Below are 25,743 nucleotides of genomic sequence, written 5' to 3'. Positions count from 1 at the left end.
AACCACAGTCCCCAAGGAACTGAAAGACCAGGATATCAAGACCAAGGCCTCCTCTGCAGCAATATGTTTAATCATCTTTAAACAACCAATTTTAAGCTAAGCTTCATTCTATGCAATAATACCATAAAATCACATACACCACAAAAATGGATTTGATCTGCTAGTTGTATTCTTTCTAATAAGTACATAATTACTTACATTAAAAATGGCCCTGTATCACTGAAAATCATCCTACATATCACACTTAGGTAAATAATGTCCAAAACAATTCTGGAAAACGAAGATCTTTTCCCTGGTCCATCTATTCTGACTTTCTTCCTCACTGGGTTGTGTATAACCAAGCTTTTAAAATAGTAATTTAGGCTCCATGCAACCACAGAAAAATGCAAATGATTATCTTTATCAGTCTAATTAAACAAATGTTAGTGTCGGCAGGACTCTATCAACTAAACCTCTTTCATTAACCCAACGTTCTTCTCAGTTACAGTATGAAGGTAAGTGCAGCTCCTAATAGCTACATGGGGAGCTGTGCAAAATATAGGACTTTATGTGTATTATATATCTGAATCATCACAGAAACCCTGCGAGAAAGTGGAATTACTTTTATCATGCAAAGACAAAACTGAAGCTCAGAAAAGTTCAGATTTGCCCAAAGTTAATCAGGTAGGATGTAAGAAACCAGAATTTGAACAATTACATCTCAGGCTCCAGAAGCTCTTGTCATTTCTACTGTCATTTTTGCTATTATAAGTTTCAGATTCTTTCCAATCATCCAAAAGAGCTTACAATTCAGTTCAGACCCAGCTTTAACATTCAGAATTTTCTAAGTCTTTGGATTAAATCAAGGACGCACACAAATTGTAGCCAAGGGGCAGAATGAGAGACCTGTATTACTTGGATTGAAAGGTGTTTTAATACAGGAAAATCAGATCTGAATGCGTTCAAGTGATTACTCTTGACTTCCACAGATCCCTTGACCTTCCATTATTTTACAGTTAGCCCCTGAAGGTAGTGTTTGCAACCCTTGAATTAGATTACTCATGGATGGAACACATGGTAACTCCTTACAAACCAGGCTATTTAGTTAACAAGATAATCTAACAAATAATAATTCTATAACTTAGTAAGAGTAACATATACATTAAGTGGGAAGAAAATTGAGGGCTGCTTCTTGCTAATATCACACATGCCGATATGGTTGATCTCTGTTTAATAATAATAATAAATAAATATTATACACTAGTTCAAGGATCAGAAGATAGGTTCTAGCCCTTACTCTTACTGCTAACCAGCTGGGTGATAATGCAAATCATCTAAGCATGTTTGGATCAGGGAATCCTCACAGTAAGTGAAGGATGTTGGATAATGTAAACTTTAAAATTCAAAGTCTAGAAGATGAACTCATCCAGTAAGCATTTTTAAAACTATCTGTTGTGGTGATGGTTGTAAAATAATGTGAATGTACTTAAGTCCAGAAAATTGTACACTTAAAACAGTAAACTTTATGTTATATATATTTTACCATTAAGCATATTTTACCATACAATAAGCATAAGCATATTTTATAGAAACATACTTTACCATACAATAAAAAAATGTATGGGCAAGGCATGTACGCTTATTTTCACTTACTTAAAAAACATGTAAGACACCATCTCTGTCCTTTAAAACCATGAAATCTAGTAGTAGTACTAATATATGTATGAATATAAAAATAACAATAATTTAAGACTGAAAGAGTAACCACAAGAGAGTAAACGTGACGATGGCGATACAGTTAACATTCTCTGAGTATCAATAAACTGCAGATAATGGAATATTATTTCTGGTGGGGCAATACAGTCCTCCTTAGAATTTTCTCTTGAGGAATTAGACTTTAAATGAGGGAAACTCTTATCACAGTTCTTTAACAGGAATTCACAGACGCCACAGTCATTATTCACAGTAACAAAGGTGTATAACTCACTGGGACATGGGTCAGAATGGTGGAAGCCAGAAGCTCTCTTGCTTCTTCTATTTTGGTTTTCTTTGGTCCGCCTCCCCACATCCTTTGCCTTCTTACTTTGTTCCCTATATATTTTAATGCCTATAAAAAACAGATTATAATAATGTTTGAATGACATCATTGGATTTAGTAAGCACCAAACCATACATACACTATGAGCAAAAGAGATAAAGACCCTGGTTATAGAGAAAGCTGTACTGGGTCTAGTTGAAAATCAACATTTATCATAAACCAATGATAAAATAGCATAGCAATCTGTCTAATACATTGATTCCCTTTTTATTTTTTGTTTTCTTACTAAAAAATTGATACATTGTCATTGTAGGTAATTTAGAAAATACAAACACAAGTAAAATGTGTGTGTGTGTGTGTGTGTGTGTGTAAGTATACAGCAGCCATCAGTCCTTCACCCAGAGAAAATCACAAATTTTATAGTAGTACTTTTTCCCTCTCAAAAATGAATCATGTCATGTAAGACCTCTACACTGAAAGCTACAAAACAGTGCTGAGAGGGAACAAAACATAAATAAACTCAGGGTCATGACATGTTCATGGATTAGATGATTCAACGGTATTAAAAGTGGCTTAATGTTAAAATTCTCTCCAAACTGATCAATACATTCGTAATTGTTAATTATACCCTTAGCAGGCTTAAAAAGCAAAAACTGATTAATTCTAAAATTTACATGGAAATGCAAAGGACCTGGAGTAGCTGAAGCAATACTGAAAGAAAAAAGTTGGAATACTATATTACCTGATTTTAACTATAAAGCTACAGTAATCAAAAGTGTGATACTGGCATAAGGATAGACAAATAAATCAATGAAAGAGAATAAAAAGTTCAAAAATAAATATATGCTAAATGGTCAGTTGACTTTTGATAAAAGTACCACAGCAATTCAATGAGGAAGGAAAAGTCGTCTAAACAAATGGTGTTGAAACAAGTATCCATAAAGTAAAAAAATTAATCTTGACTCCTACCTCACAACAAATATAAAAATTAGATTAAGATGCATTTTATACCTCACTATAAAAATTATTAATAAAACTATAAAGCTTCAAGAAGAAAACATTGAAGAATATAGTCCTGATCTTGGGGTAGGTAAGATTTCTTTAAACAGAACACAGAGAGCAATAAATATAAAAAACAAATAAAAAACACCTCCTGAATAAATTTTTTTCAAAATTAAAAGATACAATTAAGAAAACAAATAGGGAGGCAATGGACTGGGAGGAATTACATAAAGCTAACAAGGAAGTTACATCCAGCATTTTTTTTTAAAAGGACTCTGAAACTCAAAAATAAAAAGACAACCCACTAAGGAAAATGGACATTTGGCTCACACTCCACAGAGAAGAAAACACAAATAGCCAATAAACACATAAGCAAGAGTTCAACATCATTTGTTAACATAGAAATGAAAACTAAGGCCGGGTGTGGTGGCTCAAGCCTGTAATCCCAGCACTTTGGGAGGCCGAGGCGGGTGGATCACGAGGTCAAGAGATCGAGACTATCCTGGTCAATATGGTGAAACCCCGTCTCTACTAAAAATACAAAAAATTAGCTGGGCATGGTGGTGCATGCCTGTAATCCCAGCTACTCAGGAGGCTGAGGCAGGAGAATTGCCTGAACCCAGGAGGCGGAGGTTGCGGTGAGCCGAGATCGCGCCATTGCACTCCAGCCTGGGTAACACGAGTGAAACTCCATCTCAAAAAAAAAAAAAAAAAAAAAAAAAGAAATGAAAACTAAAACCACAATGAGATACCACTATATACCCATTAGAGTGGCTAAAATTTAAAAAACTGACAACACCAGATATTATGAAGACATGAAGCAATCAGAACTTTCTATCAGGGTGGATGCAGTGGCTCAGGCATATAATCCCAGTACTTTGGGAGGCTGAGGTGGGCAGAACACCTAAGTACGGAGTTCAAGACTAGCCTGGCCAACAAGGTGAAACCTCATCTCTACTAAAAACACAAAAAGATTAGCCAGGCGTGGTAGCACACACATGTAGTCTCAGCCACTTAGGAGGCTGAGGTAGGAGAATCGTTTGAACCCGGGAAGCAGAGGTTGCAGTGAGCCAAGATCATGCCATTGCACTCCAGCCTGGGTGACAGAGTGAGACTCCGTCACACACACACAAAAAAAGAACTCTCATATACTGCTGGTAGAAATGCAAAATCATACAATCATTTTGGGACAAGTATATATAAAAGTTACATACATATCTGCTCTCTGATTCAGCAATTCTATTCTTGGGTGCTCATCGATGAGAAATGAAACATGTTCACACATCCACACAAAGATTTGTTTATACAGTCTTATTCATAATTGCTATAGACTGAAAAAAACACCAAGTGTCTATCAACAGGAAAACAGATAAACTGTGGAATATTCATACAATGAAATACTATTCAGGAATAAAAAGAAATGAACTACATGGATAACTGACATAAAAAGGAATGAAAAGGAACAACTTGGATGAATCTGACAATAAGCTCAGCAAAAGAAGCTAAACACAAAAGAGTATATATGGCCTAATTTCATATATAAAGCTCTAAAACAGGCAAAACTAATCTATGGTGCAAAAATCACTAATCTATGGTACCTAATTACATATATAAAGTTCTATAATAGGCAAAACTAACCTACGGTGCAAAAATCAGAGAAGTGAAGAAAAAAATCAGAGGGTAAAGGTAAAGACTGACTAGGAAGAGGCATGAGGGAATTTTGTGGGATAAAGAAATATTCTATATCTTATAAAGTCATACAATTAAGATTTATACATTTGAGTATACATAAATGTACTTAAAATAACCAAGTAAGGGTGTCGACAACTTCTGAAGGTAGGCGTTGGATACATGAGCATTTATAACACTATTCTATGTACTTTGTATAGGTTGAAATTCTTCCTAATTAATAGTGTTTAAAGAAGAGAAGAATGTTGTTCTTATTATTTTGGAACAATGTACTCTTTTTTTTTTTTCTTTTGAGACAGGGTTTCACTCTGCTGTCCAGGCTGGAGTTCAGTGTGTGATGCCAGTTCACTGCAGCCTCGACTTCCTGGGCTCAGGCAATTCTCCCACCTCACTCACTCTCCCAAGTAGCAGAACTACAGGCACAGGCCACCATGCCCAGCTAACTAAAATACAACAACAAAAACCTTTGGTAGAGATAGGGTCTCACTATGTTGCCTAGACTGGTCTCAAACTCCTGACCTCAAGTCATCCTCCTGCCTCAGCCTCCCAAAATGGCAAGATAACAGGCGTGAGCCACCTTGCCTATCTAAGAATGAACTTAAAAAAAAAAAAAAAGACTTTCAGTTTAACAGAAGAAAAGGCTGGGATCTTTGATTCTTTATCTTGGAATTCCTACCCAATTACCTGCTTGGGAAATTCCTTTTTCATACTTCAAAACCTAGATCAGGTAACACTTCTTCGAAGGCTTTCCTAACCCTACTCCTCTTTCTCTGCAATTTTAATTCCTTATGCATTCAGAATTTCGTAGTTTCATTCATGTTCACATCATATTATGTTTTAATGATCTATTTACATGTATGTTCCTCCTACTAGACTTTGTGGGTGGGAATTCTGTCATCTTTTTCTTTGACTCTCAATGACTAGCACAGTGTTTGAAATTGAACGAAACTCTGTCCCTATGAGAAGATTTGGACTTCAAATCTAAATCTTTCCCACTAAAAGGCCATTTGAGTGTAAGATAAACTAAGACCCTGAAAACACTTGCTGCAGTGAACTAGTAGTAAGTAGTAACTAAGTAACTGAAGAAAGCAGGTCAGTTGGCAGGAACCTTAAGTAGACAGGCAGTTCAGCAGTTCAGCTTTCCCTAAACCAAGCTGTCTTCAATAAATTTTGGCCTTCTAGTTTCCTTGTGAGAAAGGCTAAGATTCTTCTCTTCTTTGAGGGGGAAATAGAGGAATGCAGGTGAGCAGGTATCCCTTGTGATGCATGGGCCAAGATGACATGTCTAGTGCATCCTGTCCCCTGCTGAAGTTAATACTTTCTTCTCTATATACTAGAGCCCAAGACAATGATGACATTACATTACCAACACAGAAAGAAGGCTTCAGGAAGAGAAGAAATGTGAGAGAGACTACAAAGGGAGGTATTAAAAACAAAAAACAAAACCCCACAGATTTTTTTTTTTTTGAAACGGAGTCTTGCTCTGTCACCCAGGCTGGAGTGCAGCAGCATGATCTTGGCTTACTGCAACCTCCACCTCCCGGGTTCAAGTGATTCTCCTGCCTCAGCCTCCCAAGTACCTGGGATTACAAGTGCCCACCACCACGCCCGGCTAATTTTTGTGTTTTTAGTAGAAGCAGGGTTTCACCATGTTGGCCAGGCTGGGTCTTGAACTCCTGACCTCAAATGATCCATCCACCTCAGCCTCCCAAAGTGCTGGGAATACAGGCATAAGCTACCATGCCCGTCCAAAAAAAGCAAAACCCCACAGGTTTTAAGCAATCCATTAAAGTGCCACAGCTTCCAAAGTTTTATTATATAAAATAAAGTATGATACTGTTTGGATCTATGTCTCTACCAAATCTCATGTCAAATTGTAGTCCCCAGTGTTGGAGGCGGGGCCTGGTGGGTGGTGGCTGAATCATGGGGATAATTTCTCATGACTGGTTTAGCACCATCCCCTTGGTGCTGTCCTCCTGCAGTGAGTTTTCTGGATAGGGTTGTTTAAAAGTGTGTGGCACCACCCCACCTCATACTTTCTTGCTCTCGCTCCCACCAGATGAGACGCCTTGCCCCACCTTTGCCTTCTGCCATGATTGGGAGCTTCTTGACACCTCCCCAGAAGCAGAGGACACTATGGTTCCTATACAGGCTGCAAAACCATGAGCCAATTACACCTCTTTTCTTTATAAATTACCCAGTTTCAGGTATTTCTTTTTTTTTGAGACAAGGTCTCATTCTGTCGTGCAGGCTGGGGTGGCACAATCATGGCTCACTGCAGCCTTGACCTCTCAGGCTCAAGTGATCCTCCTGCCTCAGCCTCCCAAGTAGCTGGGACCACAGGTGCATGCCACCACCCCTGGCTAATTTATTTTTATTGCTTGTAGAGATGCGGGTCTTACCATGTTGTCCAGGCTGGTCAGGTGTTTGTTTTTTTTTTTTTTTTTGAGACGGAGTTTCGCTCTTGTTACCCAGGCTGGAGTGCAATGGCACGATCTCGGCTCACCACAACCTCCGTCTCCTGGGTTCAGGCAATTCTCCTGCCTCAGCCTCCTGAGTAGCTGGGATTACAGGCACGTGCCACCATGCCCAGCTAATTTTTTGTATTTTTAGTAGAGACGGGGTTTCACCATGTTGACCAGGATGGTCTCGATCTCTTGACCTCGTGATCCACCCGCCTCAGCCTCCCAAAGTGCTGGGATTACAGGCTTGAGCCACCGTGCCTGGCTAGATGTGTCTTTATAGCAATTTAAGAACAGACTAATACAAAGTGTACTACTTACTACAGTTTCATTTAGAATAGCATAGAATATTCATGTTTTCATGACTGATAATACATGTTCTACATACCAACTATTTTGGATTACTTGCATCTCTATATCCTTTTGTTAGTATCAATAGCTAATATGTGCCTTAATCCAGCATACAGAGTACAAGCACTTTCAAAGTTACACTTCCCTTTTGAGGAAAGGAACATTTGTCTTGCTTATATTAACTTCCCTCCATCTTTTCACTAACCTGATTTAATTCAGTTAGGTGAAATTTTCTGTCAGAACCTATTTAACAGAATAAATGAATCATTTTTCAGCCTGCAGTTTGGGTCCTGCTCAAACAGCTTTACAATGTTAGGGTTATTTGACCCCATTGACGATGTTTAAAATAAAATGCATAATAATAATGGATTTTATTGAAGCCACTGGGGAACCATTAAGGTAAACTGCTCTTATAGAGCACTACACGGCTTGAAAGAATAGGTTATCTCCCAAAATGAAACCAATTATTCCTGTTGGCAGGGTAGATTCTATATTTTCTGCTTCTTGGATATTTCTTAATGTTTTCTCTTCATGTTCTTGGAACTCTTGGACAATATGACTTTAGTGTACGACAAAGATTCATGCCTACCAAATATTCCATTTTTGATAAAGGCCAAAAATAGAATCTCCTAAATACAAACCATCCTTCCTGGTGCTGCCTGCCCTCTAACTGCAGTCACCTATTAATTAACTATAAAAAAAAGAGGAAGGCAGTGATAAGAATAACCCTTACTGATTTTGTTTTGGAATTACATATACTGACCTATTTCAATCTTCTAAAATATCTGGCGTAGTCTACAAAAATATCAAAACTGATTTGATTTCAGAATACAAACTAACATATATAAGTGGGAAATGCTTTCTCTACAAGCATCCTGGGTGAAGAGAAAAAAGTAGCCTGGAGTTTGCATATGTCATACATAATCCATAAAATAGGCAATGTACATGTGGATAGGTAAGAAATGACTATTGTGATTCTATAGTAGAGAATTCCCACCTCCCATGATGGCTATGAGGGATGTTACCTTTGATTTATACTTAGGAAAGCATTTGCAAATATGGGACTAAAATCCTAAGTATGGCTGCTGGGGCTCCCTCCATGTGGGAAGGGAAGTACAATTATTTTTATTATGGTATGTCTGTGTGTGTGTGTATTTCTCAATCTTCATCTTTAAGCCTTGTCCTAAAATTCCCAAGGTCCAACCAGGAGTGCCTGAGCAGGTCCATGAAGGCTCTGCAGTGGTAAAAGGGACTACTCCTGGGTTTTCCTTGCTGTCTAAAGCAGCACTGGGAATTCAGGAAAAGAAATAGAAACCACATACAGCTGGATGCCTAAAGCAACTAAAGTAGGGAATAAAAAAAGATACTAAAGAATGCAGGTGCACACACGCGCACGCATACACACACACACCTACACACATACACACACCCATGTACACGAGAGTTGCCATAGTTTAAAAATATATATTATCATTCAGGCAAATAAGGAAAATAATAGTACTTTCTATTATATCAAAACAAACACCTCTTGGCCATATATCCCTATTCTAAGTCAGGCACCATAGACTCCTAATTTGTCTGGGCAAACTCTGTCCTCCAATCCCTACAAAAGCGAGTTAAAGAAACTTCACTCCTCCCATCTCCCCAATACCTTTCCCAAATCTATGAGCCCAAAGCCATCAATCCGATGAGCTTTATCAATGAGCGGCATCAAGTTTCCAACTCCATTTCATAGCTAAGGACAACATGAAAAGACACACCTGCATCTGTGTGAAAATCTGAGCTTTCTGGCACTCTTCCAGACTGGGCCCAAATGCAGCCATCACATGCTCCTCAGTTCCAATCATCTGCACAATTTCCTGGTCACTCTCAACACCCATGGCCTAGGAAGGAAAGAAAAGATAGAAAGAGTGTTGGCTTTGTGTTAACTCACTGACATTTGCTTATGCTAATTTGGCATTGTTTGTGGGTATTACTTCTAAGCAAAAGCTAGCTCTTCTCTCAGAAACGGTGCCATCTGGCATTGGCAGCCTTGCCCAAGCTGCAGAAGAACCTGAAACAGAAATTTTGATTACAAAGTGGAAAACAAACATTCTCAAACATTTTTTGCATGTGTACTATCTGCTAAAATTTTTAAATAAGAGTTTTGTCACAAAAAAGGAGGCTGGGAGGTACAGTAAAGACAACTGGTTATAACTACAAAGGCAAACTGCAAAGAAACAACCAAAAGGCAGTGAATCTGAAGAGATGCATGGCTGAAAATAAGCAGAACCCCAATTAGTCTTGCCATAAAATTAATTTTTCTGAGAACTGTCTACTCACTCATATTTCGGCTAAAAGAATTTTTCCTAAAACATGTTTTACCTCACTATTCTAGAGATATCAAACTATACTTAAGGCAGGTTTTAAAGGAGACTTTTAAAAAGCAGAAGCACAAGGGCAGCACAGTGGCTCACGCCTGTAATCCTAGCACTATGGGAGGCTGAGCCGGGTGGATCACCTGAGGCCAGGAACAGCCTGGAAACCCCATCTCTACTAAAAATACAAAAATTAGCCGGACGTGTTGGCGTATGCCTGTAATCCCAGCTACTTGGGAGGCTAAGGCAGGAGAATTGCTTGAACCCTGCGGGGGTGGAGGTTGCAATGAGCTGATATTGCACCACTGCACTCCAGCCTGGGCAACAAGAGCAAAAATCTGTCTCAAAAAAAAAAAAAAAAAAAAAAAAGTAGGAACACACTGAAGAGGTTTCAGAAACCCACTTAAGTGTTTCAAGGTGGCAGCGGCAACACAGGTCTTTGTAGATTCCATATGGCGTTAGGGCTCACTCCTTCACACGTTTGCCTGGAATTCTGCCATATCGAGGAACACAGCATAATCTCACTAAATCTCTCTTGGAAGAGTAATAGCCTGCTTCTTAGAGCGAGGGGAAAAGTTATGTTTGCATTAAAATTCCTTCTTCAGCTGTAGAGAAGACAGAATCAGAGGATAATTGTCTAGTTAGTGTTGATGCCCTGGCTCTCAGTTCTCCACACAAAAGAGAAAGAAAGGGGAAATCAAATCCCAAGTTCTAATGCAGAACATCAACGACATTATTCTGAGTACAACAGAAGGGCATCTATCTAAAAGTCAAGAGATCTGAGGTGTTCGTCCTAAAATAATACCAACAACAGACACAGGCATTACAACTATTACTGTCATGCAACCTCTTCGCCTTTATTTTCTCATTTGCATAAATGAAAAACCAGATCCCTTCCAGCTCAAAATTCTATGACTCTACATTCTACATTTGACCTTCAGTGGTCTGCATTCTATAAATCTGATTTGGATACTTTAGGATCAGATGTAAACTTACAGAAAGTTTTGAAGATTTGGGGGGAAGCTGAATAGATGCCATGTCTCTTTTAGACCAACTGCGGTGGTTTTAAAAATCTTCACAGATTCTTTGACAACCCCTTCAAAAGGTGGAGACAAATTCCCCACCCCAAGTGTAGGCTAAGCTCAATGCCTCATTTCTGCAGGAAAAATGTGGAGGTGGCACGTATGATTACTTCAAAGGCTTGGTCATAAAAGGCACTATAGCTGCCTGTATGCTCTGTCTTGGAGTGCTCTCTCTCGGAGAAGATAGCTGCCATGTCATAAAAACATGCAAGCTGTCTGTGACAAGGTCCAGTGGTGAAAAACTATGTCCTCTTACCAACAGCCAATGAGGACCTGCCCTTTTCTGTCAACTGCCATGTGGGTGAGTTATCCTGGAAACAGATCCTCCAGCCTGCTTCAGTTCAGCCTTCAGATAACTGCAGCCCTATCTGGTATCTTCTTTTTTCCTCTTTGGAGAAGGGGTCTTGCTTATGTTGCTCTGGCTGAAGGCAGTGGGCATTCACAGATGCAATCATAGTGCTCTACAGCCTCAGGCTCCTGGGCTTAAGTGGTCCTCCCACCTCAGCATCCTGAGTAACTGGGACTACAGGCACGTGCCACTATGTTCAGCTTGCAGCTGACTTCTTGACTCATGAAAGACCCTGAGACAGAACCACCCAGCCAAGCAAGTCTTAAATTCCCAACCAACAGAAGCTGTGCTATAATTTGTTACATGGCGCAGATAACTAATATACCAACTTTTGGAATTAAATTCACTATCTAAATTTAAAACAATTTGTTTAAACGTACAACTTGTTTTGTTCCAATTTTTTTGTTGTTGTTTAGCAAACAAGTTCTCAGGAAGCAAAACCTTTGTCTACAGCTTTTGCAGTCTTTTTTTTTAACCTCCAATTTGATACGGCACATTTATTCAAATAGATACTAGAAATAACTCCACTATTTAAAAATTACACAATATCATTAAAACACTTAGACTTTCATGGATTAAAAAATAACAGTCCTAAAAAATATTATCAGTTCTAATTTTTAAACAAACAAACAAAACTAGATTATTCTTAGCTCAAGTGCACTGAGTTGCATTTACTTTGATGGTGACGGCATATATGCAAAACTATCTACACTTTCTCTTTGGTCTGCAGGTAGCCAGTCACAAATATTAGAACAGAATTCTCTTCTATGGTGTTTAAATAATATAGGTTAAGTATCCTTAATCTGAAAATCCAAAATACTCCAAAATCTGAAACCTTAAAAAAAAAGTTGTGGGGAAGGAGGTTTTTTGTTTTGTTTTGTTTTTGTTTTTGTTTGTTTTTGAGACAGATTCTTGCTTTGTCACCCAGGCTGGAGTGCCGTGGTGGAATCTTGGCACAACGCAGTGCAACCTCTCCCTCCTGGGTTCAAGTGATTCTCTTACCTCAGCCTCTCAAGTAACTGGGACTACAGGTACCTGCCACCATGTCCAACTAATTATTGTATTTTTTTTAGTACAGATGGGGTTTTACCATGTTGACCAGGCTGGACTCAAACTCCTGGCTGCAAGTGATCTGCCCACCTCAGTCCCCCAAAGTGCTGGGATTACAGGCATAAGCCACCGTGCCTGGCCAATTTTTTTAAGAGACAGGGTCTCACTGTGTTGTCCAGGCTGGGGTTCAGCGGCCATTCACAGTCACAGCTGCAGTGCACTATAGCCTCAAACTCTTGGGCTCAAGCAATATTCCTACCTTACCCTCTAAAGTAGCTGGCACCAAAGGTACACACCACCATGACCAGCTTCCAAAATCTGAAACTTTCTGAGTACAGACATGACACTCAAAAGGAAATACTCATTGGAGCATTTCAGATTTTGGATTTCTGGATTTGAGATGCTCAACCATAAGGATAAAGATAATGCCAATATTCCAAAAATTTTAAAAACTCTGAAATCCTAAACACTTCTGGTCCCAAGCACTTCATATAAGAGATGCTCAACCTGTAACGAAAAGGCCTTTCCTCATTTGATGTATGGACTGCCACTTCAAGTTGTCCTAATGCTGAATCTAAGTGGTAATTTTATAACTGCATAAAATTCTCAAATGTCCTAACAGAGATCTAAACAGACTGCTTGGGCCCTCCAAATATTTCTAAGCTATGAAGCAAAGATATGCCAAGCACATGGTAAATGACACCATATGTGCAGAAAGCATGATTACTGCCAAAGCTTTGCTCTAAAAGGACTAAACTCTTCCTATATCAAGTCACCAAATACAGGGGCAATAATTCAGTCAAGTTATCATCAAAGCGCACCAGCTGTAAAGACCGAACTGACTTTATGACTATTTAGCCTTCAGTTGTCACAGCTACAAAGAAATGACATATTGCTATGGAAACGATGGCAAAATACTCAGTCATTTTACTTTAAAGACATAATTTAGACATCTGAAAACTGGCTTTATATGGACCCTTTGTACTCCTAATATCTGAAATCATTTCTCCTAATAAGTCAAAAGTAAATGCTATATAATAACCTTATGAAAAAGCAGCAGAGATAATACATTTCAACAGGTCACCTACACTCTAGCAATTGGCAATACCACCGAACAAAAATAAGGGAAGGTGTACTATAAAAGTGACATGAGGTCTTTTCAGATATCCACAAACTGTGACTTTTAAAGACAGAAAGAATACTAATGAGCAGAAGAGACTGACACACACTAATGGTGATAAGTTGAAATATATTGTGTGAAGGTGGGAAAGGGAATAACTTCTTAAAGCATCTAATATTCAGAAATCTCCAATTTTGCTTTAAAGTAGACTAATCCCAGTGCTTTGGGAGGCCGGGGCAGACAGACCACGGGGTCAGGAGATGGGACCATCCTGGCCAACATGGTGAAACCCCGTCTCTACTAAAAATACAAAAAATTAGCCAGGTGTGGTGGTACATGCCTGTAATCCCAGCTACTCGGGAGGCTGAGGCAGGAGAATAACTTGAACCAGAGAGTCAGAGGTTGCAGTGAGCCCAGACCGTGCCATTACACCCCAGCCTGGCAACAGAGCAAGACCCCATCTCAAAAAAAAAAAAAAAAAAAAAGACAAATTTCCATATAAGTTAGTTTCCAGGGAACACTGCCCAGCACCCTTGAAATCTGATCCTCTTTTCTGAAAAAAACTTTCAAACTACAGATGCCATCATAAGCGCAGGCTGCATACTTGGAATACAAAATGTAAAGTGGGGAAGATTCATTGGCAGGAGAACCTTTGTAGTGATTCAAGTCCATAAATAAGGCTGATCTATGTCTTAAAAGCTTTCTCCATCATATTCAGACTCAGCATGGAATCTGGAAACCCTGCTGTTCCTGTCACTTTCAGCCAATTGTTGGTTACAATCAACAACCATCAAGTCCTAATGACTGTCAAGGTCTATGTTAGGGCCACACAACACTCAAAGAGAAATGATGTGTCTTTTCTGGTATCCCCGTTTGTTTTCCCAGATTTCTGACCATAAAGAGAACTAAGAAAAGAAAAAGGACACTCCCCTTCACGGCAACTTTCTTAAGTAAAATTCTCAACGAGGCTGGAAAATTTGCCCAAAGTCACACAGCTAATAAGTACAGAGGCTGGGATTCAACCTAAATCTGTCTCATTCTAAGATATCCAATACGCTATGCTGCCTCCCAGATGGAAAAGTCTAAATAGTGGTTATCAAACAAATTCCCATCAACTTATTAAAACATAATCTATTGTGAGAGACCAATAAAAGTGACTGTTTATGACCAAAATATTTAGCTCATTTATACAAACTAAAAATTTTAAAATATTTACTGATTAAGTGTAGTGGATACATTTCAGGAAAATAACTGGCAACATATGCCAAGTTAAAAAAAAAAAACAAAAAACAACTTCCACTCTCAGGAATGAAGTCTCACAAAACAATCGGCAATGTGCACAAACAGGTATCTATAACAGACTTCCTAGGGATAAGAGTAAAACCTTGGGGAAGAAAATGACACCCACATGCCCCACTAGAGGAAGGGTTAAGTAAGTTCCACCACATGTATGCAACTTGTATACAACAGTCACTAAAAATAATGATGTAGATTCATAACACGGAAAGCTATTCATAATGCATTAAGTGAAAAAAATAAAAATGTATGTGTGTATCACAAAAGCACAGGAAAATGGTCTGGAAAAAGTATATACAGAAATGTAGATACACTTTTAAGTGGCTTTCTAAATTTAAATAATGCAAGAAATGTTTTTTATAATCAAAAAGAGAGAGAAGTTTGAAATCACAACTACTGGTTACATAAATATTCATATTGTTAATTTATTGCCCTATTCTAAAAAGGATTTAAGTCAGCTATGTGTATGTAAGTATACATGTTTATAGATGTGCAATATAAATATTAAACAAACTTGACAGAAGAAACAGTCTTATTAAACTCATCACCTAGCCAAAAAAACAATACTTAATATATTTTCTGATTGTAATGTATGCATGAGTCTAGTCATGCATTTGCCATGAGTGATAGATTATATTCATTACAATTAATTTATAATTTATGGTAGAAAGAAAGCAGTACTATGCATCTTCAAGTGTCTATAAAACGTTCCAAAAAAAGTCCTTTGGATGCATGGAAACATACTGCCCTCTGCTGGAAATGTAATTCTACTTTGTTAGATGAAATTTTCTCTCTTTTGGAGTCTCCTCTGTCACCCAGACTGGAGTGCCTCACTGTAATCTCTGCCTCCTGGGTTCAAGCAATTCTCCTGCCTCAGCCTTCCAACTAGCTGGGATGACGGGTGTGAGCCACCACGCCAGGCTAATTTTTGTATTTTTAGCAGAGACAGAGTTTCACCATGTTGACCGGCTGGTCTCAAACTCCTGACCTCAAGTGATCCACCCACCTTGGCCTCCCAAAGTGCTGGGATTACAGGCATGAGCCACCAGGCCTGGCCCCGTTAGATAAAATTTTCTTTATTCATCACTAAGTACATAGAACACTACATTAGGCACTGTGGGATTCCCTACAAGAAAATCCAAAATTACTTTTGTGCTTAAAAAATACAAATCTTGAAGAAAGAAAAGATATATTTAAGACTTTTTTTCTGGGCCCTCTGACATCATGGTACTGCTACTATGACTATTATCAAAATCATCCTGAAAAGAAAATGGCTCCATCTCATTTATAGAACTCAAAAGCACATTAGGCTACAATAAACATTTTAAAATGTCCTAAAACTTCCTTCACACAATTGTATTTAGAATATGGATGCTTCCTGAGTTAAAGAACCTGACTTGTCCACATGCATTCAATACTTATGAACCACCAAGGGCTCTCTCCCTAAACCCCAATCACCAGATTGATTTGAGGGCTACTTTCCTCCCTGACTCCTACACTCTGTAACCTGGTAACAACTTTAACAGTAAAGACTCAATCCCTTCTTTCTTACTCCTGAGGCTTATACCCAAAATGCTTTTCCTTTTTAACCAACTTAGTTAATTCAACCTCAGAGGATTTCTTCCTCTGTTTTCTCTAATTTTGTCTCAAAAATTATTTCCACTATCATAACTATTAAAACTGAATATATAAATTTCTAAAATTATCTGAAGTATCTAGTATCTCCTCAAATTTAGTTGAAATCTCAATTTAGTTGAAATGAGCCCTTCATTTCAACTAAACTGGTTATCAACATTCATTTTATATCTATATATAGTCGGTTATCACTATCCATGGTAGCTATATTCTATAAAGTTACTGAATTACACCAAATACTGAATAGTGAATACTGAGTCAATGCGTGTAGGAAAAATGCAGGGCTAGGTTCCTGTGAGCCTAGGGTCATAACATTTTCCCCAACTGACCAATACAGAACCTTATTTTGTATGCTTCTTTTAAAAGATATTTAATATAAATCATTGATTCATTAACTTTGAAGTCAGCCAGTAGCACTTTAACTCATGCCTGAACAAAGCTCATCAAGCTTATCTAACACATATTTTCTCCAGAAAGCACACCAAAGCCTGTTTGTCCTTTGGAACACCTTGACAGCACTTTAGCATTATACTAGGGGGCCATGTTATACTGCAAATCAACAAAGCACAAAAATGCAAAACCCATGGCACTAAATAGACTGCAAAAGGGACACTTGTTTACAGCATGAGAGCTGAAACAAGAAGGCAGAGTGTTGCCTTGTTCAATCTCAGCTGGGAATATGTGCGCTGGGTGACTTAAAGTTGTTACCACTCTGTGTCAGTGAATAACCACAAAAGTACCACAAGTACTGATTTGGGGGTTATGTATAAATTTTAGCAAGTAAGTGAATTCACAAATAGGGAATTTGCAAATACTGAGGATCAACTATCACATAATGCCAACTATTTTTTTATTTTGCTTGATAATATTACAATTTAACTGTTCACTGAAGGTGTATAGTATTTACGTCTTAGAACAGGTTAAACGGGCCGCTATGTAACTATAGGTACATATCATTTTATCATGCTTTGCTTTATTGGGCTTTAGCAGATATTGTGTTTTTTTCAAATGTAAGTATGTCCCTGCTTCCAGATTGACCCTGCTTCAGGCAAGTCTACTGGTGTCATTTTTCCAACAGCATGTGCTCACTTCATATCTCTGTGTCACGTTTTGGTAATTCTTGCAATATTTCAAACTTTTTCACTGTTATGGTGACCTGTGATCAGTGATCTTTTTTTTTTCTTTCTTTTTGAGACAGAGTCTCACTCTGTTGCCCAGGCTGGAGTACAATGGTATAATCTCAGCTCATCACAACTTTCACCTCCTGGGTTCAAGTGATTATCCTGTCTGAGCCTCCCAAAGTAGCTGAGATTATAGATGTGTACCACCACACCTGGCTAATTTTTGTATTTTTAGTAGAGATGGGGTTTCACCATGTTGACCAGGCTGGTCTCGAATTCCTGACCTCAAATGATCCCTGCCTGGGCCTCCCAAAGTGCTGGGATTATAGGCGTGAGCCACCGTGTCCGGCCAATCAGTGATCTTTGATGTTACTATTGTAACTATTTTGGGTACCACAAATTGTGCTCATAAGAGATGAAAAATTTAATTGATAAATGTGTATGTTGTGACTACTCCACCAACCAGCTATTCTCCCATCTCTCTCCCTTCTCCTTGAGCCTCCTTATTCCTTGAGAACAACAACAGTGTAAACAGTCTAATTAATAACCCTAGAATGGCTTCTCAAGTGTGCAAGTAAAAAAAAAAAGGGATGCACGTTGGTCACTGTAAATCAAAAGCTAGAAATGATTAAGTTTAGAGAGGAAGGTGTGTCAAAAACTGAGACAGGCCAAAAGTTAGGCCTCTTACACCAATTAGCCAAGTTGTGAACATAAAAAAAAAGTTCTTGAAGGAAATTATTTCAGTGAACATACAAATGACAAGAAAGTGAAAACAGGCTTATTGCTGATATAGAGAGAGTTTCAATGGTCTGGATAAAAAAGCAAATCAGCCATAATAACATTCCCTTAAATCAAAGCATAATCCAGAATAAGGGTCTAACTGTTCAATTCTATGAAAGCTAAAAGAGGTAAGGAAGGAGCAGAAGAAAACTTGGAAACTAGCAGAGGCTGGTTCACGAGGTTTAAGGAAAGAAACCATTGCCATAACATAAATGTACAAGGTGAAGCAGCAAGTGCTGATGGAGAAGCTGCAGCAAGTTATCCAGAAGATCTAGTGAAGATCATTTATGAAGGTGGCTACACTAAGCCACAGATTTTCAATGTAGATGAAACAGCCTTCTATTAAAAGAACATGTCATCTAGGACTTTCACAGCTGGAGAAGTCAATGCCTGGCTTCAAAGCTTCAAAGGACAGGCTGACTTTCTTGTGAGGCGCTAATGTATCCAATGAAAAAGTTCAAGTCAGTGCTCATTTACCTTTCTGAAAATCGTAAGGCACTTAAGACATATGCTATATCTACCCTGCCTGTGCTCTACCACTGAAACAACAAAGTCTGGATGACAACACATCAGTTGACAGTATAATTTACTGAATATCTTATGTCTACTGTTGAGACCTACTGCTAAGAAAAAACAATCCTTTATAAACATTACTCACTGATAATGAACTTGGTCACCAAGAGTTCTGATGGAGATGTACAAGGAGATTAATGTTGTTTTTATGCATGCTAACACAACATCCATTCTGCAGCCTATGAATAAAGAAGTAATTTTAGCTTTCAAGACTTATGGCTATTGCTGCCATAGATAGCGATTCCTTTGAATGGATCTGGACAAAGTAAACTGAAAACCTTCTGGGAAGGATTCACGCTTTTCTAGATGCCAGTAAGAATATCTGGGATTCTCCTGAACACAAGAGACACTAATAGTTAGGTAGGAATATCATCATCCCTATTCACACTGAAAAAGTTACAGAAGATGAATCCTTCATCCTTCTACAAGACTTAGAACTAGGGTTCTCTTACAAAAGGAAAGGGGGGAAATATGTCAGAGGTGTTTGAACCAGAGTGACTCCCTCTTGAAGAGGGCCTGGGTAAAATTAGGCTGAGACCTATTGGGCTGCATTCTCAGGAGGTTAGGGCATTCTTGGTCACAGGATGAGACAGGAAGTTGGCACAAGATAAAGGTCATAAAACAGATAAAACAGATTGTGGTAAGGAAGCTGGCCAAAATCCACCAAAATCAAGATGGCAATGAGAGTGACCTCTAGTCATCCTGGGAGTCCTCACACTTTTACCAGGGCCATGACAGTTTACAAAAGCCATGGCAACATCAGAAAGTTACCCTATATGGTCTAAAAGGAGGAGGAAACCTCAGTTCTGGGAATTGCCCACTCCTTTCCCAGAAAATTCATGAATAATCCACCCCTTGTTTAGCATATAATCAAGAAATAACTTAAAATGAGCAACCAGTAGCCCTTGAGGCTGCTCTGCCTATTGAGGCTGCTCCGCCTAGGGAGTAGCCATTCTGCCATTCTTTTGTTTCTTTACTTTCTTAATAAACTTGCTTTCACCTTAAAAAAAAGAAAAGAATATCTGTACATATGTGATTCATGAGAAGAGGTCAAAATACCAACATTACCAAGAGTCTGAAAGAAGCTGATTCCCATTCGCAAAGATGATTTTAAGGGGTTTAAGACTTCAGTGAAGAAAGTAACTGCAGATGTGGTGGGAATGGCAAGAGAACCAGAAGTAGAAGTAGAGCATAAAGATGTGACTGAATTGGTATAATCTCATGATATAACTTTGAATGGATGAGGAGTTGCTTCTTAAGGATGAGCAGAGAAAGTGATTTCTTGAAAAGGAAACTACTCCTGGTAAAGATGCTGTATACACTGTTGAAATAGCAACAAAGGATGTAGAATATTATGTAAACTTCATTGATAAAGCAGCAGCAGGGTTTAAGACAACTGATTCCAATTTTGAAAGAAGTTCTACTGTGGGTAAAATGCTATCAAACAGCATCACGTGCTACAGAGAAATCTTTCATGAAGGAAGAAATAGCTGTGGCAAACTTCGTTGATGTCTTATTTTAAGAAAATGCCACAGCCACCTTCAGCAATCACCACCCTGATTAGTTAGTGGCTACCAACACTGCCACAAGACCCTCTACCAGTAAAAAGATTATAATTCACTGAAAGATTATGACTCAGATAATTGTTAACATTTTTTTAGCAATAAAGTGTATTTTAATTGAGGCATATATTTTTTATACAGAATGCTACTGCACACTTAACAGACTACACTATACGCATGACTTTTGTATGCACTGGGAAATTAAATATTTGTGTGACTCACTTTACTGCAATATTAGCTTTATTGTGATGGTCTGGAACCAAACCTGCAATATCTCTGAGGTATGCCCATATCTGAGAAAACTATACCATTTCCATATTGTTTCTATGGAAAATGTCTTTTGGGTTCTAGGCCAACAATTCACAAATAAGCTGATTTTTTATTTGGTTTTCAGGCAGGGTCTTGCTATGTTGCCCAGGCTGGAGTGCAGTGGCATGACCATGGTTCACTGCAGCCTTGAGTGATCCTCCCACCTCAGCTACCCAAACAGCTGGGACTATAGGCACATGCCGCCATGCTTGGCTAATGTTTTTATTTTTTGCAGAGATGAGGTTTCACTTTGTTGTCCAGACTGGAGCAGAGTAGCACTATTTTGGCTCACTGCAACCTTTGCCTCCCAGGCTCAAACCATCCTCCCACCTCAGCTCCTGAGTGGATGGGAGTAGAGGTACACACCACGACACCCAGCTAATATTTTTTTTTGGTAGAGATAGGGTTTCACTATGTTGCCCAGGCTGGTCTCAAACTCCTGGAATCAGGTAATCTGCCCATCTTGGCCTCCCAAAATGTTGGGATTTCAGGCATGAGCCACCATGCCCAGCTTTCAATTTAAAATATATCACATGACTGACAACTTACGTAACCAATCTTTCTATTCCGAGAATTCATTACCCTCCAAATTTTCTAATTACATATGGAAATAAACCAGAGAAAGAATTCTTATAATTTTTAGAAGAGAGCTGCAGCTTTACCTTAAATATGATGACAATGGGTATATCTTCCGACAAAGTATTATGCCTCAAATAAAATCGCCCTTGTTTCACAGCCATATTGGTTCTGCTTTTTTTCTCATGGGTAGAGCTACGAGTAAATACAAGTTGGTTAAACTGCATCCCCACTTAGTTTCAAGCTAGTAGCAAGCAATAGCAATGATCATTAATCAATAAGGGTCAACTGATCAACAACAATCATAAGGTCCTTTCTAATAAGTACTTTAAAAAAACAACCCCTTTCCTGCCCAGCTGCTACTTCTGTGAACATTTAAAAACACTATAAATTTTTCTTTGACGTTGAGATTATGATGGAAGTTCTGTGCGTGAATGAGTGACAATTACTTTCTGACCAGCTTCACTTTGACTCCACCTGAATTACTCTGATCCAGTGTACAGCATATATACAAGACCAATTTTATATACTTGAAAGGAAAGATCTCAAAATGGGCCTTAACCATAATGAGGAAATAAAAAGAAATGAATTTATATACTATGTGTTTTTAAACTAGTAATTCAACAAAACATACCAGTCTTGGTATACAGTTTAGCCAAAAGAAAGGAATGTCCTTCTACTGGTATCTGTATTAGTTATAAAACTCTTAACGGATTTCAAAGCATTTTAAAAGCTCTAATCAACCACATTAGTAACACACACAGATTACCTGCTGCTATGCACTATAACCCATGTTAGTTACATTAGCTAATCTTCTACACAGTCACACTTTGAAGTACTGTCTCTAAGTCACATATAAGGAAACCAAGGCTTAGAGAAGCTAAGTAACTGTACATTCCAGTGCCTCATAGCTAGAAAACAAAAGCTTTAGGATTCAAATTCAAAATGGGCCTTAACCATAATGAGGAAATAAAAAGAAATGAATTTATATACTATGGGTTTTTAAACTAGTAATTCAACAAAACATACCACAGTCTTGGTATACAGTTTAGCCAAAAGAAAGGAATGTCCTTCTATCGGTATCTGTATTAGTTATAAAACTCCTAACGGATTTCAGAGCATTTTAAAAGCTCTAATCAACCACATTAGTAACACACACAGATTCAAATTCAAATTGCCTTGGCTTTACAGTTATAGAGATTAGGAAGACATGGATCTGGGTTCAAAGGTTATCTACCTCTTATAAAGTCTAGGTACCCCTGAGCTTAAGGTCTGCTGGTTGTAAAATAAAGATGTTAATAGTACCACTTATCTTGGAGGACTGAGGTGACAAATAATATACCTAGTATTTTACCTGGCTCCTAGTAAAGTACTCAACCAATGACCATTATTGTTAGCTGCCTCTCCATCAGAAAGAAAAGTACAAGAACTCTGAGTTAATCTGTCCATTATACGTTATCAAAGGGGAAACTACTGCACCCTGACATCTTATCTATGCCACAAATCTTTCTATTCCCAGGACTCATTAACCTTCACATTTCAAATTACATATGAAAATAAAAAGAAGTTACAGAAGCCTCGAAAGGGATGCTGCTGTCAAAATGAGTCCACTGTGAAAGGGGCTGGTCTAGAAAACTAACAATAGGGTGTTAAGTTCACAGTATAGGTCATTCAATACTGAGTGTCAAATAGTCTTTGATAATACTGATGTAGGAATACAAATGTAAATGGTAAAAGGCTGAAAGGAATGTAATGGTAAAAAAAGTGAAGAATGGTTTTATATTTTTCTTTTTAAAAATCTGCTTTCGGCTGGGCACGGTGGTTCATGCCTGTAATCCCAGCACTTTGGGAAGCTGAGGCAGGATGGTCTCGAGAAGCTCGAGACCATCCTGACCAACATGGTGAAACCCCGTCTCTACTAAAAATACAAAAATCAGCCAGGTGTGGTAGTGCGCTCTGGTAATCCCAGCTACTCAGGAGACTAAGGCAGGAGAATTGCTTGAACCTGGGAGGCAGAGGTTGCAGTGAGCCAAGATCATGCCACTGCACTCCAGCCTGGGTGACAGAGCAAGACTCCAACTTAAAAAAAGAAAAAATCAGGGCCGGGCGCGGTGGCTCAAGCCTGTAATCCCAGCACTTTGGGAGGCCGAGGCGGGTGGATCACGAGGTCAAGAGATCGAGACCATCCTGGTCAACATGGTGAAACCCCGTCTCTAATAAAAATACAAAAAAATTAGCTGGGCATGGTGGTGCGTGCCTGTAATCCCAGCTACTCAGGAGGCTGAGGCAGGAGAATTGCCTGAACCCAGGAGGCGGAGGTTGCGGTGAGCCGAGATCGCGCCATTGCACTCCAGCCTGGGTAACAAGAGTGAAACTCCGTCTCAAACAAAAAAAAAAAAATCTCCTTTTATGCTCTACAAGCTAACATAAAATTCAGCTTAAACAGTGACTTTTCAAACAATGTCTCAGACTCCCTTCACCGAAATTTAAAAATCAATACCCTGTGCTTCCGGACAGTCACAATAAATTGAATGCAGATAGTTTAAATATTACAATGACTGTTCTTAGAGAGTAATAACTGGCTCCCTCTGTATTGAAATAGCCATTTAGGACTAATGGAATGACCAATATTTCTTAAGGACACCATCTCTGCTTTCCATACCTGGTAACTGAGGCTCCAACAGCCCCTTTTCTATCAGCCTCCACGATGATCCTGTTCTTAGACAGCTGCTCTTGGATAAGAATAACTTTTTCTACTCCTTTAACAATGAAGTAGCCACCTACCCAAAGGAAATAAGAAAAACTTCATCATTTATTCCTCAACCAGTGTTGATCTAGTAATGGCAGGGATCTTGTGAATCAGACATTACCTTTTCTACCGCTTCACGGCACTGGTTAACACTTGATTCAAAAGGGTGTACTGATTTTTTTTTTTTTTTTTTTTTTTTTTTTTAGAGAAGGATCTCCCTCTGTCACCTAGGCTAGAGTGCAGTGGCACAATCATAGCTTACTGCAAACTTGAACTCCTAACCTCAAGTGATTCACCTACCCTAGCCTCCTGAGTAGCTAAGACTACAGGCATGTGCCACCAAGCCTAGCTAATTTTTAAACTTTTTTGTAACAGGGTCTCACTATGCTTCTCAGGCTGGTCTCAAACTCCCTGTCTTAAGCCATCCTCCAACCGCAGTCTCCCAGAGCACTGGGATTACAAACATGAGCCATTGCACCCATCCGATGTTGTTTTATGGACTAAGAATCAGCACATGATTTTATACAAACGAGCCACAAAATGATAAATTTCTTGAGGACAGAGAATATACCTTATTGGTCTCTGAATCACCAGCCCCTGACATATGTAGAAGGTGAATAAAAAAAAAAAGCTAAGTAAATTAGCTGTCAGATCTCTTAAATACAGGAGTAACTTACAATATTCAATATAAGCCTAAATTTACTCTAAGTTTTCTAACAAATCAGTGGTAATGGTAGACTAAGATTAGGTTTCCAAAATAATATTACATATTCAAAAAACTCATACATCATCATGTATTTTTTTGCACACAATTCAGCGTAGGATAAAGTGACACTTCACTTTATAACTGCAGAATGTAAGGAAAAACAATACACCATATTTGATTTATGCAAAATTCTGTTATAGTCTAGTAAAGTCACGTTCTTCATTAACTTCTTTCCAAAACTTCTGGGATTCTGCAACGATGCAACTTTACAGGAATAAGAGTGAAGCAATAAGTTCAAATAAATCAATGTGAAATATGAGTTGAAGAATTAAGAGTTAAGTTCTAAGTTTGAAATTTTACAAAAGAAATTGCCTAGAAATAGGTACAAACATAAAATTTTTAAAAATGTAAGCAAAAAAAAACCTTTCATTTCCCCCTTCCCTTTACTGCATTTAAAACAGCCTAAAGTGAGATACTTGACTTTTTTTTTTTTTTTGAGACAGAGTTTCCCTCTTGTTGCCCAGGCTGGAATGCAATGGCATGATCTTGGCTCACTGCAACCTCCACCTCCTGGGTTCAAGCGATTCTCCTGCCTCAGCCTCTAGAGTAGCTGGGATTATAGGCATGTGCCACCATGTTCAGCTAATTTTGTATTTTTAGTAGAGATGGGGTTTCTCCATGTTGGTCAGATTGGTCTCGAACTCCCAACTTCAGGTGATCCACCCACCTCGGCCTCCCAAAGTGCTGGGATTACAGGCGTAAGCCACCACGCCCAGCCAAGATACTTGATTTTCTTTAACCAGGCAAAGGCAGTAACTTTGGTAGATTATTCTTGAATTTTTAAGCATACTAAAAGAAACAACTCAGCAAAGATAGAAAGCAAAGACTGATAAATCATGGCAATAAATGAGAATATGGCATATTAAAGTTTTAAGCCTGAAATAAAAGAGGAAACCA

The 25,743-nt window shown here is 38.5% G+C and overlaps 1 protein-coding gene across 3 annotated transcripts in view; it reads right to left on the bottom strand.

Moving 5' to 3' along the window:
* Window positions 1-25,743, bottom strand: part of POLR3B (RNA polymerase III subunit B) — a 145,330-nt gene that overhangs the window by 97,542 nt on the left and 22,045 nt on the right. For 2 of the 3 annotated variants that reach the window (XM_032285721.1, XM_032285728.1), the window contains exons 8-11: window positions 23,994-24,111; window positions 21,418-21,526; window positions 9,282-9,404; window positions 1,967-2,086 (exon numbers count right to left, since the gene is read on the bottom strand). In XM_032285721.1, coding sequence (XP_032141612.1) covers window positions 1,967-2,086; window positions 9,282-9,404; window positions 21,418-21,526; window positions 23,994-24,111 — 470 coding nt within the window. Of the gene's footprint in view, window positions 1-1,966; window positions 2,087-9,281; window positions 9,405-9,497; window positions 9,575-21,417; window positions 21,527-23,993; window positions 24,112-25,743 lie in introns of those variants that run through there. The other variant, XM_032285735.1, reaches the window with a different exon arrangement.

This window comes from Sapajus apella, unplaced genomic scaffold (assembly GCF_009761245.1).
Source record: "Sapajus apella isolate SASKATOON/1434 unplaced genomic scaffold, GSC_monkey_1.0 scaffold2, whole genome shotgun sequence".
Classification (NCBI taxonomy): Eukaryota; Metazoa; Chordata; class Mammalia; order Primates; family Cebidae; genus Sapajus; species Sapajus apella.
The sequence above is the reverse complement of the archived record's forward strand: the minus strand, read 5'-3'. Positions and strand labels throughout refer to the sequence as shown.